Here is a 14,561-nt window from a genome sequence, read left to right as displayed (position 1 = left end):
ATTTTACAAACTCACATGTAATTCCTGTGCTTTATTTTGTTTACTGGATGTGAACTTCAGGCAAGGTCAGTAGTTATTTCTCATTGCTTATTGTCCTTGAGAAAGTGGTGCTGAATTACTGTGGTGTGGGGACTCCCACAATGCCATTGGAGTGAGGAACCTTGATCTTGTGACACTGAATCAGGACAGAGAATGGCTCAGAGGTAACTTGAAGTCGATGGTGTTTCCAAGCATCTGCTACTCTAGTTCCTCTATGCGTTGGAGGTTGCAGGTTTGAAAGGTGGTGTTGAAGGAGGCTTCGAAACCTATTGCCAAGTATCTCGTAGATGAAACACATAATTAACACTGTGTGCATGGGTGGTGTGAAGGGAATAAATGATGGAGGTGGTGGATGGGGTGCCAATCAAGCAACCTATTTTGATAACTGTTGTTGAGTTTCTCGAATGTTGTTGGATCTGCACTCATCCAGGCAAGTGGAGAATACTCCATAACTCTCTCGACTTGTGCCTTGTAGATGGTAGACAGGCTCTGGGGAGTCAGGAGGTTAGCTACTTGCTGCAGGATTCCTAACCTGTGACATGCTCTTGTAGCTGCAATATTCATATGGCTGGTCCAATTAAGTTTCTGGTCAATGGTAAGTCCCAAGAATATTGATTGTGTGGGATTCAGTGATGGTAATGCCATTGAATGTGAAGGGAGCTAGTGGCTAGCTTCACTCTTGTTGGAGATGGTCATTGCCTGGCACTTGTGTGGCATGGATGATTTTTGTGTGCTGCTTTACCTATGTCAAACAAAAAGTTGAAGAGCTGTGGTAAAGTAGCACATGGGGAATTACATGCGATTACACTTAACAAAATGTTACCAGAGAAAACTAAACCCTTTGAATATTAAGGCAAACCTTAAGTATGTTCAAATAGTGTAAAATTTAATAATCTCTTCTATCCAATCCACAAATTTTGTAACGCGTGCATAAACCCCTGCACTGTGAGGGAGCCCACATCCATGTCCAAAGGAGGTCACTCCGACCAGGTACCACTGACTGTCTTGCTTACAGATGAGAGGGCCTCCTGAATCTCCCTGAATAGGAAGAAAAAAAATGCTAAAAATTATGTTTATGTATTGTCTTGCTCCACTCACAGTTACATCTTGAAGTGCTTCCCATCTAATGGGCAGGATTTTCCACTCTTAAGCCAAGGAGAATTTTTTTCATGCAGGGAGGGGGGAGCCTGTGGAATTCTCTGCCATCAGAAAGCAGTTGACGCTGAAACATTGAACATTTTCAAGAAGGAGTTAGAAATAGTTCTTGGGGATAAAGGGGTTGAAGGATAAGGGGAGAAAGTGGGAAAAGGGGACTGAGTTGATGATCAGCCATGACCGTTTTGAGTGGCAGGGCAGGCTCGAAGGGCTGAATGGCCTACTCCTGCTTCTATGTTTCTCTGCTTCCTGGCCTCCCGGGGGCTCAAATTCTGTGAAATGAAATGGTTTGAAATGATAAAAGATGCTATGTTGACAAACTTGCTGCCAGTTTTCAGACAGCAAGAACAGATGTGGTCTCTCTGTTTGTGTGGTGTTTGGTCAAAAGAGAGATGTTGTTCAATAGTAGTAGAGTCTTCTGCTCTTTTACTACAGGAAGGGGATCTTTAATATTCAATTGAAGGACAAAAGGCAGACAGGACTCAGTGTGACATCTTGACCAAAGGCCATGAGCTCAGAGAGCACTGCACTCCCTGCTCACTGCATTGTAATTCCACTCCTTATTATTTGTTGAAGTCTTTGAACTTGTGATCTTTGAGCTGGCGTTGCCAGCTGATAAAAATTCAAAAGCTGGTATGTTAGGTTGGAAGTTTTCAGAAGTAGTATCAGAGTGCAACTATGAGGAATTTCTGAGAATTTTGAGCAGGTTCCAGGTAGAGGAACTGGTTTTATCACTTGAGATAGTTTGAATCAGGAGTCCTCTGCCACGTGAGGGTATCAATGCCTTAACACTGAATGTATTTAAGAAGGGAATGGATAGATTTCTAGACACAAAAGGCATCAAAGAATGCGGGAAGAGAGTAGGTGTATGGGTTTCACAGAATCACAGAATTGTTACGTCACAGACAGAGGCCTTTTGGCCCATCATGCTTGCACCGATTCTATTACCTCGTAACAATTGCCTGCTTTTCTCTCAAATCCCTGTACGCCGTTTTTATCCAAATAACCATCCAATGCCTGAATTGAGCCTGCCTCCACGCATTTGTAGCCAGTGTATTCCATACCCTAGTCACTCACTGAATGAAAAAAAAATGTTTGCTTGCTCGTCACTTCAAATCGATGTGCTTTAAGATAGAGCATCAACGATGATATTGCTGTATAGCAGAGCAGGCTTGATGGGCTGAATGGCCTGCTGTTTTCTAAATTTGTATTTCTCATTGGTTGAAAATTTGACATCCAAACATGGAAAGACAGGAAAACTGATCTGCGTCGAAGAAATCCTCAACTGCTTACACCGGGTAATGTCAAATCATTTCGTTGTTACCTGGGCTTAAAGGACTTACCTGGCATGTGTCCACACCTCCTTCTCCATAACCAGCACAAACCATGTTCCCCGTAATGTTATACTGTGGCAACTCCTCTTGACATTTTTGATTGGATACGAGAGGGATCACTGCATCCTGCAGAACACTTGATGGTGGCCCTGAGTGTGGGGAAGATGATGGAGGGTTGGCAGGGAAGAAAGGTGTGAGAGAGGTTGACTGCAAACAAAGGGGAGAGCCAGCTAATCTAGTTCTACTCCCCTCTGCACCCTTTATAGCATCTAATGGTTATCTATTTGAATCAAGTCTCCATTTTCTCTTTCTAGTATTATCGATGTTGCCTCAACACTGGTGTGTTGATCCCACATTCCTTATTCTCGCTAAGTGCTACACAAGGAAATATTTCCTAATTTCCCTTTTATTTCATGTTGCAATTATCAATGTTATTTGTCCTGTATGTTATACATGAATACAATGCCTCTGAAAAAAAGAGAATTTGCACTTTATGATTTAAAAAAATGTATCCCAATACAATCAAGATTTACAAACTTGTGGAAACACCTTTTTTTTTGCTTTTGTGTTTCATGTCCAATCAGAAAAAGGTTTCCAACTTTGTTTGTGAATGTTCCTGGAGGTTTGATCTTCTACCTCCATCTGTCCTAACTCTACAATTCTAATCACAGTTGAGAGAACCATTGGACCAAGTAATATTCCAGTATAAAACCTGTCTTGATCGGTTGTTAAAAACAGAAATTGCTGGAGAAACTCAGCAGGTCTGGCAACGTCTGTTCAGAGAGAAACAAAGGTAATGGTTGGAGTCCAGGGACCCTTTGTCAGCATTGACTTCTTCCACAGATGCTGCTAGACCACTTGAGTTTCTCTAGCAATTTCTGCTCTTGTTTCAGATTTCCAGCATCCGCAGTTCTTACTGTTTATTGATAGATTATATGCTTTTTCTTAAATAAAAATAAATACTCGTTTACTGTAGTGGTTTATTATTGAGACAGATCCACATGAGGCTAGAAGTTTTCTTGAACATCAGAATGGAAGTTTTTTCACAGAAGAAGAATTGAAAATCAAAAATCAAGCTCTTTAAACTAGAAACATTTCAGAACACACATAAAGACAAACTTCAATCTGTTTTCCATGATAGTGACACAAGACCAGAGAAATTACAAAACTATTTCAACTCTTTAGTGTTCTACTTAACTGAATCTAAATTGTTTTCTTGGCCTGGATTGCAATGATTTACAAATTTGATGACATGAATGCTTCCACAAATCTGAGAGCCTAAACTCTCTTGGTTCTTATTGTCTGCACATTTCTAACCAAACACCCCTAGTCTGGATGTTTTATAAAGAAAACCCTTCTGAGGAGGTAACTACCCAGAAAAAAAAAATCCTAGTTTGTTTCTAAACTTGACTCTGGTGGTTTCGGAATTGAATTAACAACCAAAATTGCTCAATCTTAGATCCTTCTAAAATTAAAACAAACCAACAAGTCTTATGTGTTTACCTCACCTATCATAAACATAACAGGATAAATGTCTTTCCATTAATGTCACAGAGGTCTGTAGTTACCTACTTTCTGACAAATTGCTGGATTTAATCAATTCTGTAAAGGCTCCCTCACATTTAGAGTCATAGAGTCGTACAGCACAGAGACTGGCCCTTTGGCCCAAATTGGTCCAGGGCGACCAAAATGCCTACCTACGCTAACCCCATTTCCCTGCACTTGGCCCCTATCCTTCTAAAACTTCTATCCATGTATTTGTCCAAATGCCTTTTAAGTGTTGTTAAAGTACCCACCACACCGACTTCTTCTGGCAGTTCATTCCATATGCATACCACCCTCTGTGTAAAAATGTTGCCCTCAGGGTTCTGTTTTATTCTTTCCCCTCGAGCCTTAAACTAACTCCCTCTTGTCCTTGATTCTCCAAGCCTGGGAAAAAAGACTGAGTGCATTCGCCCTATTGATGCCTGAATATAAGATTGATGAACTTCTATAAGATGCAAACTCAGTCTCCTATGCTCTGAACAAAAAAGTCAGCGTGGCACAGTGACTCAGTGGTTAGCACTGCTGCCTCACAGCACCAGGGGCCCAGGTTCAATTCCAGCGTTGGGTGACTGTCCATGTGGATTTTGCACATTTTCCCTGTGTCTACGTGAGTTTCCTCCAGGTGCCCCGTTTTCTGCCACAGTCCAAAGATGTGTAGGCCAGCCGAATTGGCCATGCTAAGTTGCCCATAGTGTTAGGTCCACTGGTCAGAGGGAAATGGGTGGGTCTAGGTGGGTTACTCTTTGGTAGACTTGTTGGGCCAAAGGGCCTGTTTCACACTGTAAGGAATCTAATCTAATCTAAGTCCTAGCTTGTCCAACCCTTCCCTATAACTCAGACTCTTGAGTCCTGGCAACATCCTTGTAAATTTCTTCTGCACTCTTTCCAGTTGAATAACATCCTTCCTAAAGCAAGCTGACCAAAATCAACACAATACTCCATGTGCGGCCTCACCAACATCCTATACAACTGCAACATAGCTCCCAACTTCTATATTCAACACCTTGACTTACGTAGACTTCCGTCACTGCCCTGATTACCTGTGACTCTACTTCCAGAGAACCATGCACCTGAACTCCAAGGTCCCTCTCGTCCACTACACTCCTAAAGGTCCTATCATTCACTCTGAAACTCCTGCCTTGATTTGACTTTCCAACATGCAAAAAAAAAGAAAATGCTTAACCAAGATAAAGACCTACTACTTGCGAATATTGAGATCCACATTTGAAAAAATTGATTTTATATTTAGGGTTATGTTTAAATATACAATATATAAACGTATACTGAATACATAGTATACATCTTTCATCACCCCTTCTCCCAAAATCATTAATGCATCCTAAACTGTAATTTTCATTTCCTATCAAAATATTCTTCCTAATACAAAATATTAACAATAATAATATATTTAGATTATATGCATAATAAGTTTCATAACTTCTTCAAAGCAAGTTGACTTGTTTCCCAACATTTGGTTTCCTTTTTATATCCACTTGATGAAGCATCCACTACATCTGGAATACCCTTTCCAGGGAATGATGATTTTACAATAATACCGCTGTAGCGTTAAACTTAAACAAAACACAGTCAATTCTTATCCCCAAATTTTTTTTAAACAAACTGAGAATCATTGTCTGTATAAATAAATTTCTTCTGAGTTGTTGGAGATATAAATTGCAAAGTGATGTCCAGCCAGCACAAGACTCGATGTTTGTTTTTCTTCCATTGAGCATTTCTATTAACATTGACAAATAACTGGCAAGCTGTTCAATCCCCATTCCATCTTTTTGTAGTAAAATAGCACTCACACCAATATTGCTAGCATCAATGGCATTGAAATGGGTCTCATAATTTTTTAAAGTTCATTTTTGTGGGATAAGGACATCATTGACTAGGCAGCGTTTATTGCCCAGAGGACAGTTAAAAGTCAACCATATTGCTGTAGATCTGGAGTCACGTGGAGGCCGGACCAGGTAAGGATGGAAGCTTCCTTCTCTAAAGGACACTAATGAAGCAGATGTTTTTTTTCCTGACAATTGTCAATGAATTTGCAGTCATCATTAAATTCTTAATTCCAGATATGTATTGAATTCAAATTCCACCATAGCTGGATTTGAACCTGGCGTCTCTGGATTAACAGGCCAGCGACAATACCACTTGCCTCCCTTCATTTCTAAGCTCTTAAAGGTTTCAAACTGTCAAAGGCTCTTTGAAATTATTTTGTACATGCAAATTTCTTGCATTTTTAAAATAAATGTGCCCAAAGAGACATTGCAGTGCTAAAGTTTCAAACTATATTTATCCATGTCAATATATCACAGAATTTCAAGGCTCATTTAAACCACAGGAAAATCCAAATTCATCTTTGTGCTTTTGTTGACCTTACACCATAGTGTGGCCCAAAGAAGTTATTTAACATTGATAAGTTCACTTTCAGCCACATTTATAACCGAGTTAGCTTTTTGTAATTGATCAACTTGCTTAATCAATTGGTCTGAATGTTTGCCCTCGTTTTGACTGAATGATGTAGACAGTTGTATACATCTTTAAAGATTTTGATGGTTAAAATGCCAGTGCAATTTTCATTCCACTTTATATTGATGAAGTCCACCTGAGGTTGCAAAGGCTGACATTTCTTTGACCCTTTCAATCAATGAAACTTGCCAATATCCTTTTAGCAAGTCAATCTTAATGACAAATCATGCACGTCCATTTCTTTCAGTGCAGTCCTCCAATCCTAGAACTGGATTTGAGCCCACCTGTTTAGCTGCATTAACTTTGCAATAGTCTAGAAACTTAGTGACCCCTCTGCTTTCATTACCATCACAATAGGTAAGCTCCAGCTATGACAAGTCAGCTTTCTGGGAGGTATATGTTAAACCTTGATGTTATCCAGTCTGATTACTGGAGGATCAACATTTCAATTTTCAATTGTGATTCACTCTCCAATTGTTTTCTGATATATATTTCACTTGCTAATACTTTTACTGCTATAAATACACTTATGTCCTGCTTACTCTCCTTGTCATTATATTTCTTTAATGAGCTGACATGGTGAGGACAAGAGTTGTCACTTATGGTGATGAGTATTGAAGACCCCCACACAGGTTATGTTCTGCACCTTTCCCACACTCCGTGCTTACTCAGAGTAGTGTTCAATATGGTGCAGTACTGATTCATTAGCTGAAGGAGGATGGTGTGTGGTAATCAGCAGGAGTTTTCCTCGCTTCTGTTTGACTTGATGCAATGAGACTTCTTTGGTTCTCGAGTCAATGTTGTGCGCTAACAATTACACCCAGGGTAAGTGACATTGCCTGTAATGTGTGACTCTGTGAGTAAGGCTATATCAGTCTGTTTCTTGACTAGTCTGTGAGGCAGCTTTTGCAATTTTTGCATTAGCCCCCAGATGTTAGTGAGCAGGACATTGCAGGTTTGGCAGGGCTGATTTTGCCATTGTCATTTCTGGTTCCGAGATCGATGCCATATTATCCATCTAGTTTCATTCCTTAATTTTGCAGGAGTTAAAGATCTCAAATGATAGACTGTTGTGTCATCTACTACAAGAGAACTATTAGCAACACCTAACCTAATTTTGAAAATTCAGTCCATGCAATGAACTTCAACACAACTCTCCTGTTTATGTTCAGTGCATCCATGTCTTTGAACGAGACATAGATTGCTCTTAAACTCAATGAATTTGAAATATCTGTCTAGAATCATCACTTGTTCTGATCACAATGAAACTTTTCTTCCCTCAGTTGGTTAGACTTTGAGACATATTCAAAGGGGCCTGCTGACTTTCTTTAACAACAGAACATGTATATTATATTTCTATATTATACAAAAGAAAAAAAATGAAGAAATAAGCTATCTCAATATCGGAGACAATTAAAACATCTGACAGGCGCAGCAAAAGATGGTTTCAACCCATTTCCCAGAACTGTTCAATACAGAGACTTAAGACCAGAGAAATTCTAGCATTACCTCAACTTCTGGGGGTTATACTGAACTGGCTCCTAACAGTTTTCATGCCTTGGATTGTGGATTTAATTCAGAGCATTTTCCAAATCTGCTGACAAGAACTTTTCACAACTCGTCAAGAGTTTTACCTTTCTTAGTGTTAATCATCTGCGGATTTCCAATGACCCTCCTCTGGTCTGGGAATTTTGCAAACTAACCATTCCTATTGAAGTAACTGGTACTCTGGCTGCCCTGTAAAGCTCCTCTAGAGGAGAAATTAAACTTGCTCCTGCACCCAACTCTGTTGATTCTGAGCTGAATGATAAACTTGCACAAACCTGGGTTTTTCTGAAATGAAAACAAAACTGACAGCCTTGCATGTCATAAACACACAAGAGGAACATTTTAACAAAAACACCAATTCTACAATCACCCATTCTCTGACAAAATACTGGATTTAATCATTGCTCCATAAAAACTCTGTGATTTTATATATCTTTTGCAAAGAAATCCCTTTGCATAAGTAAATAGCATCCATCTATCTCTATTTCGAAATTCAAGTTAAAAAAAACGTATAAATGATACACTTTTCATCACAGCACATTTGCGTCATTCAATTCTTGTTCAGTTCTCGAGAATTATTAGCCATCAAATAGAAACTGACATTCCAAGGTTTGCCGATGGCCATGGTGGTATTATCACTAATCTATTAATCCAGAGACCCTGGTAATATTCTGGGGACCCAGGCTTGAATCCTGCCTTGGCAGCTGGTGGAAGTTGAATTCAATAAGTATTTGGAATTAGAAGTCTAATGATGGCCATTAAACCATTGTCAATTGTTGGAAAGCCCCATCTGGTTCACTAATGTCCTTTACGGAAGGAGACTGCCATCCTTACCTGGTCTGGTCAACACATGACAGCAATGTGGTTGACTCTTAGGGATGGGCAGTAAATGCTGGCTTGGCCAGCGATGCCTCCATCCCGTGAATTAATAAGTAAAAATATCCTCAATGACAAGCTCCAAACTAAGCATGTCCGCCCTGACACCCATCCGCACTGTTCGGGACTCCTGTTTTGCTTACCATTTTCAGATAGGTCACCCCAACCAGCAATGTAGCAACTCATTCCTGGTAAGAACTGCTGGTTCCTGTCTGGGAGGCACATAGGCTGAACAAACGCTGAAACATAAACATACACGACTTGTTAGTGAAACATTCAATGCTCTCCTAAATGTATTAAGGGGTGGCGGAGGTGAGCAGGAGTAGTGAGTTGGTCATGGATGAGGGGGGATGCTATTAACAATTTTGCAAGTCCACGATTAATTGAGCAACAGCAAGGAGTTAGAGTAATTCCTTAACCACAGTGCGAGACAGGATGTGAGTGTTGGACTGTTCTAAAATGTTCTCATGTTGACAGCCTTCGTGATAACAGGGACAATTCTGTCCATTACTACTGTTCAATTCGATAGTCGCATCCTCCGAGGGGTTCTGACCTTGTTTTGATAAGCAAGTGCTTCATTTTAATATTACAAAGAACAAAGAACAAAGAAAATTTACAGCCCAGGAACAGGCCCTTCAGCCCTCCAAGCCTGAGCCAACCCAAATCTACTGTCTAAACCTGTCGCCCAATTCCTAAGCATCTGTATCCCTCTATTCCCCACCTACTCATGCATCTGTCCAGACGCATCTTAAATGAATCTACCGTGCCTGCCTCTACCACCTCTGCTGCCAACGTGTTCCAGATGCCCGCCACCCTTTGTGTGAAGTACTTGCCGTGTGTATCCCCCTTAAACTTTCCACCTCTCACCTTGAAAGCATGGCCTCTCGTTATTGAATCCTTCACCCTGGGAAAAAGCTTGTCTCTATCCACCCTGTCCATACCCTTCATGATTTTGTAAACCTCAATCAGGTCCCCCCCTCAATCTCCTTTTTTCTAATGAAAATAAACCTAAGCTACTCATCCCCATAAACCTTCTCTGCACCCTCTCCAAAGCATCCACATCCTTTTGGTAATGTGGCAACCAGAACTGTACACAGTATTCTAAATGTGGCTGAACCAATGTCTTGTACAATTTTAACATGACTTGCCAGTCTTATACTCAATGCCTCGTCCAATGAAGGCAAGCATACTTGACCACTCTATCCACCTGTGCAGCAACCTTCAGGGTACAATGGACCTGTACTCCCAGATTTCTCTGCCCATCAACTTTTCCCAAGGCTCTTTATTCAATGTGTAATTCGCTCCAGAATTAGACTTGCCTAAATGCATCACCTTAAATTTATTCTGCATCATTCCTCTAACAACATGCTACAGGATGACTAACCTGTTCTTAAATCAATACTGTAATCAGAAGACAAGTTAACATATTTTCATAGAATTGATTGATAAATAAATACTGTTTCAAAGAATATATCTTTCTTTTGATATAATTTGTTTTTAATGTTCACCTTAGAGTCATAGAGTCATAGAGATGCATAGCATGGAAACAGACCCTTCGGTCCAACCCATCCATGCCGACCAGACACCCCAACCCAATCTAGTCCCATCTGCCAGCACCCGGCCCGTATCCCTCCAAACCCTTCCTATTCATATACACATCCAAATGCCTCTTAAATGTTGCAATTGTACCAGCCTCCACCACTTCCTCTGGCAGCTCATTCCATTTACGTACCACCCTCTGTGTGAAAAGGTTGCCCCTTAGGACTCTTTTATATCTTTCCCCTCTCACCCTAAACCTATGCCCTGTAGTTCTGGACTCCCCGACCCCAGGGAAAAGACTTTGCCTATTTATCCTATCCATGCCCCTCATAATTTTGTAAACCTCTATAAGGTCACCCCTCTGCCTCCGACGCTCCAGGGAAAACAGCCCTAGCCTGTTCAGCCTCTCCCTATAGCTCAAATCCTCCAACCCTGGCAACATCCTTGTAAATTTTTTCTGAACCCTTTCAAGTTTCACAACATCTTTTCGATAGAAAGGAGACCAGAATTGCACACAATATTCCAAATGTGGCCTAACCAATGTCCTGTACAGCCACAACATGACCTCACCAAAACATGCACCTCTAATCATGCAGTGCTCCCTCAGTGTTTACCTTCTGACAATGCTGCACTCCCTCAGCAATAACTCTCCAATAGTGCTGTACACCCCCAGCATTAAAACTCTGAAAGTGCAGTACTCCCTCAGTTCTGACCCTCCCACAATCCCACGTGGTCTCGTTACTGACCTTCTGAAAATGCACGCCCTTTATGTACTGACCTTCTGACATTACAGCGGTCCCTCAGCACATTCCTTTTGACACTGTGGCACTCTCTCCAAATGGGCGGCACGGTGGCACAGTGGTTAGCACTGCTGCCTCACAGTGCCAGAGACCCTGGTTCAATTCCCACCTCAGATGACTCTCTGTGTGGAGTTTGCACATTCTCCCCGTGTCTGCGTGGGTTTCCTCCCACAGTCCAAAAATGTGCCGGTTAGGTGGATTGGCCAAGTTAAAAATTGCCCATAGTGTTTGGTGGAGGGGTAAATGTAGGGGAATGGGCCTGGGTGGGTTGCGCTTCGGCAGGTCGGTGTGGACTTGTGGGGCCGAATAGCCTGTTTCCACACTATAAGTAATCTAATCTAATCTAAAACTAATCCTCCAACAGTGCACTGCTCCCTCAACACCATCTATCTGACAGTGCAGATTTCGATAGAAAGGAGACCAGAATTGCACACAATATTCCAAATGTGGCCTAACCAATGTCCTGTACAGCCACAACATGACCTCTTCAGCAGTATGGTGCTTCCTCAGCACTGCCCATCCAACAGTGTGCTACCTCAGCACTCACACTCCAACAGTGCAGTGCTCTCTCGGCACCAACTACTTGACAATACAGCACTCTCTCAGGACTAAACATTGACAGTGTAGCGCTCCCTCAGCATGTCCCCTGTCAAAGCTGTGCTCCCACAGTACTGACCTTCTGATAATGTGCTCTCTCTGTGTAACAACCCTCTGATAGTGCAGCACTCACTCAGTACTGACCCTTCCGCAGTGTGAAACATCCTCATTACTCAGCCTCCGACAGTGCAACATGACCTCAATATTGACCCTCCAACAGTACGACACTCCCTCAATACTGACACCTGACAGAACGAAACCACCTCAGCACTGACCCTCCAGTACTGACATTCTGACAGTGCGGCACTCCCTCAATACTGACCCTCTGACAGTACAACGCTCCCTTAGTACTGACTCTCCAAAACTGCTGCACTCCCTCAGTACTGACCCTCCTTTAGTGCAGCACGCTCAGTACTGACCCTCTGACGGTGTAGGACACCCATTCCTGATGAAGGGCTCCTGCCCGAAATGTCAATTTTCCTGCTCCTCAGATGCTGCCTGACCTGCTGTGCTTTTCCACCACCAGGCTAACCTTGAGCACTCCCTCAGTACTGACCCTTTGACAGTGCAGCACTCCCTCAGTACTGACATTCTGACAATGCAGCACTCTCGCAGATAATTCCAAGTCAATGCCCTGTCAACTCATAGCAAGAGGAGATAGATTGGGTTGAATTCTGAACACTTACCCGTAAAGGTCACTGCAGAAACCAAGTGTATCAAGGCAATGTCACTGTCCTTAGTCCGGCTGTTGTAATGAGGATTCATCAAGATTCGGTCAATTGCTCGAGTCTGTGTGTGTGGGGAGGTAAGATTGAGCTGTGTGTGTAGGCCCAGGATTGCCTTCCAGTGAGAGGGTTCAAGGTTTCTCCTGCAGATGAGAAAGTTACCATTCTTTATACTAAAATGAATCTTGCAATTTAATCTGTCAATAAACCATTTCTCACCAGCTACTGGTCCAAGCCTGTCATTGTAACTGGTTGTTATTAAAATATAGCTGAAAATGTGCTGCTGGAAAAGCGCAGCAGGTCAGGCAGCATCCAGGGAACAGGAAATTCGACATTTCGGGCATAAGCCCTTCTTCAGGCTTATGCCCGAAACGTCGAATTTCCTATTCCCTGGATGCTGCCTGACCTGCTGCGCTTTTCCAGCAACACATTTTCAGCTCTGATCTCCAGCATCTGCAGACCTCACTTTCTCCTGCTATTAAAATATACCTTCATCACTGCATGCTTATACTAATCAAATCTCATATCAAAGATTCACAACTATTTGAGAGACCAAACAGAGACACCTCTGACAATGCAGCACTGGATGGTAGCCTAGTTATTGTGGATGAAGGTGGGCCTGCTTTCTAAGGCTGTGCTAAGGGAATATCACAGTGTCAGAAACTTCCATCTCTTAGATCTGATGACAGACTGAGGCTGCACCTTTCCTCAGGTGGATATAGATTTTTGTGACATTGGCTGAGGAATGAAGATTGGCTAGGATGCTCTTGCAGAGAACACTCCAGTTAGATCCTCTTCCTTATATAGCTGTGTTATTCATGGCATTGGAATCTGTCACACAGACTGGAGTTTTCTGGTCTGGTACATCTCCAGATTGGCAGTCACTCTAGTTTGAAATCTCACTTCCTTTAGTATTGATCCACTCTAAGGTAAAGCTACTCACTGAAGCAACTGAAAATAAGGAAGCAGACTCAAAACAGCTGCTGGAGTCAGAAATGATCACTTTAGTATATGTGTGTTTGGAGCTATCTGTTTTACAGTAACAGGTAAGAGGTGATGGTGAGCAATGTAAGCAATGATCACAGTGGGCATCTGATTGTGCATAGGTCTTGTTTGATTAGACTTACTACCATCAATCTTTCTAGTAACATTAGTTTATGGGGCTTTCTGGTTTTAAGCATTGAAAGATTAACCACTAATAACTCTTCGGCAGAAACACTGGTACTTGAATAACTCATGTTTTCTAACATAATGATAAGATAATAGTTTAAGACTGGTTAGCTTTGCTAATACCAGGAAAGCGACATTGTCATTTCCTAAAGAGATAGCAATTTGGTCGATGCCACATGAACCCACTAACAATTGTACTAGACTCTCTCAGAAGCAATCATTTATATGCCAGTGGGCAGTGCTATTCAGAACCTTGTTAACCTTTCAGGTCAGTTATCTTACACAGTAAGGAGGGCTTCAAACTAAAAAAGATTTCCTCTTTATTCTATGTTCTTCTTTAAGGGGGAAGAGTCCAGAACTAGAGGGCATAGGTTTAAGTCAAGATTAGAGTGGTGCAGGAAAAGCACAGCAGGCCAGGCAGCATCCGAGGAGCAGGAAAATCATCATTTCGGGCAGAAGTCCATCATCAGGAATAAGTTTAAAGTGAGAGGGGAAAGATATAAAAGGGTCTTAAGGACCAACTTTTTCACACAGAGGGTGGTGTGTCTATGGAATGAGCTGCCAGAGGAAGTGGTGGAGGCTGGTACAATTACAACATTTAAAAGGCATCTGGATGGGCATATGAACAGGAAGGGTTCAGAGGGATATGGACCAAGTGCTAGCAACTGGAACTAGATTAGGTTAGGATATCTGGTCGGCATGGACGGGTTGGACCGAAGAGTCTGTTTCATGATGTGCACCCTATGATTCTATGATTT

General features: G+C 41.8%; 1 protein-coding gene across 1 annotated transcript in view; it reads right to left on the bottom strand.

Annotated features, from left to right (window-relative positions):
• Positions 1-909: 909 nt before the first annotated feature.
• The window catches only part of tmprss15 (transmembrane serine protease 15), a 121,799-nt gene continuing 108,147 nt past the window's right edge, over positions 910-14,561 (bottom strand). Inside the window, exons 19-22 of the mRNA XM_060832833.1 lie at positions 12,595-12,776; positions 9,116-9,211; positions 2,538-2,677; positions 910-1,077 (exon numbers count right to left, since the gene is read on the bottom strand). Of these exons, the coding sequence (XP_060688816.1) occupies positions 910-1,077; positions 2,538-2,677; positions 9,116-9,211; positions 12,595-12,776 (586 nt within the window). The remainder of the gene's footprint in view (positions 1,078-2,537; positions 2,678-9,115; positions 9,212-12,594; positions 12,777-14,561) is intronic.

The sequence above is a fragment of the Hemiscyllium ocellatum genome, chromosome 12 (assembly GCF_020745735.1).
Source record: "Hemiscyllium ocellatum isolate sHemOce1 chromosome 12, sHemOce1.pat.X.cur, whole genome shotgun sequence".
Taxonomy (NCBI): domain Eukaryota; kingdom Metazoa; phylum Chordata; class Chondrichthyes; order Orectolobiformes; family Hemiscylliidae; genus Hemiscyllium; species Hemiscyllium ocellatum.
This window is presented reverse-complemented; position numbering and strand designations above follow the sequence as displayed.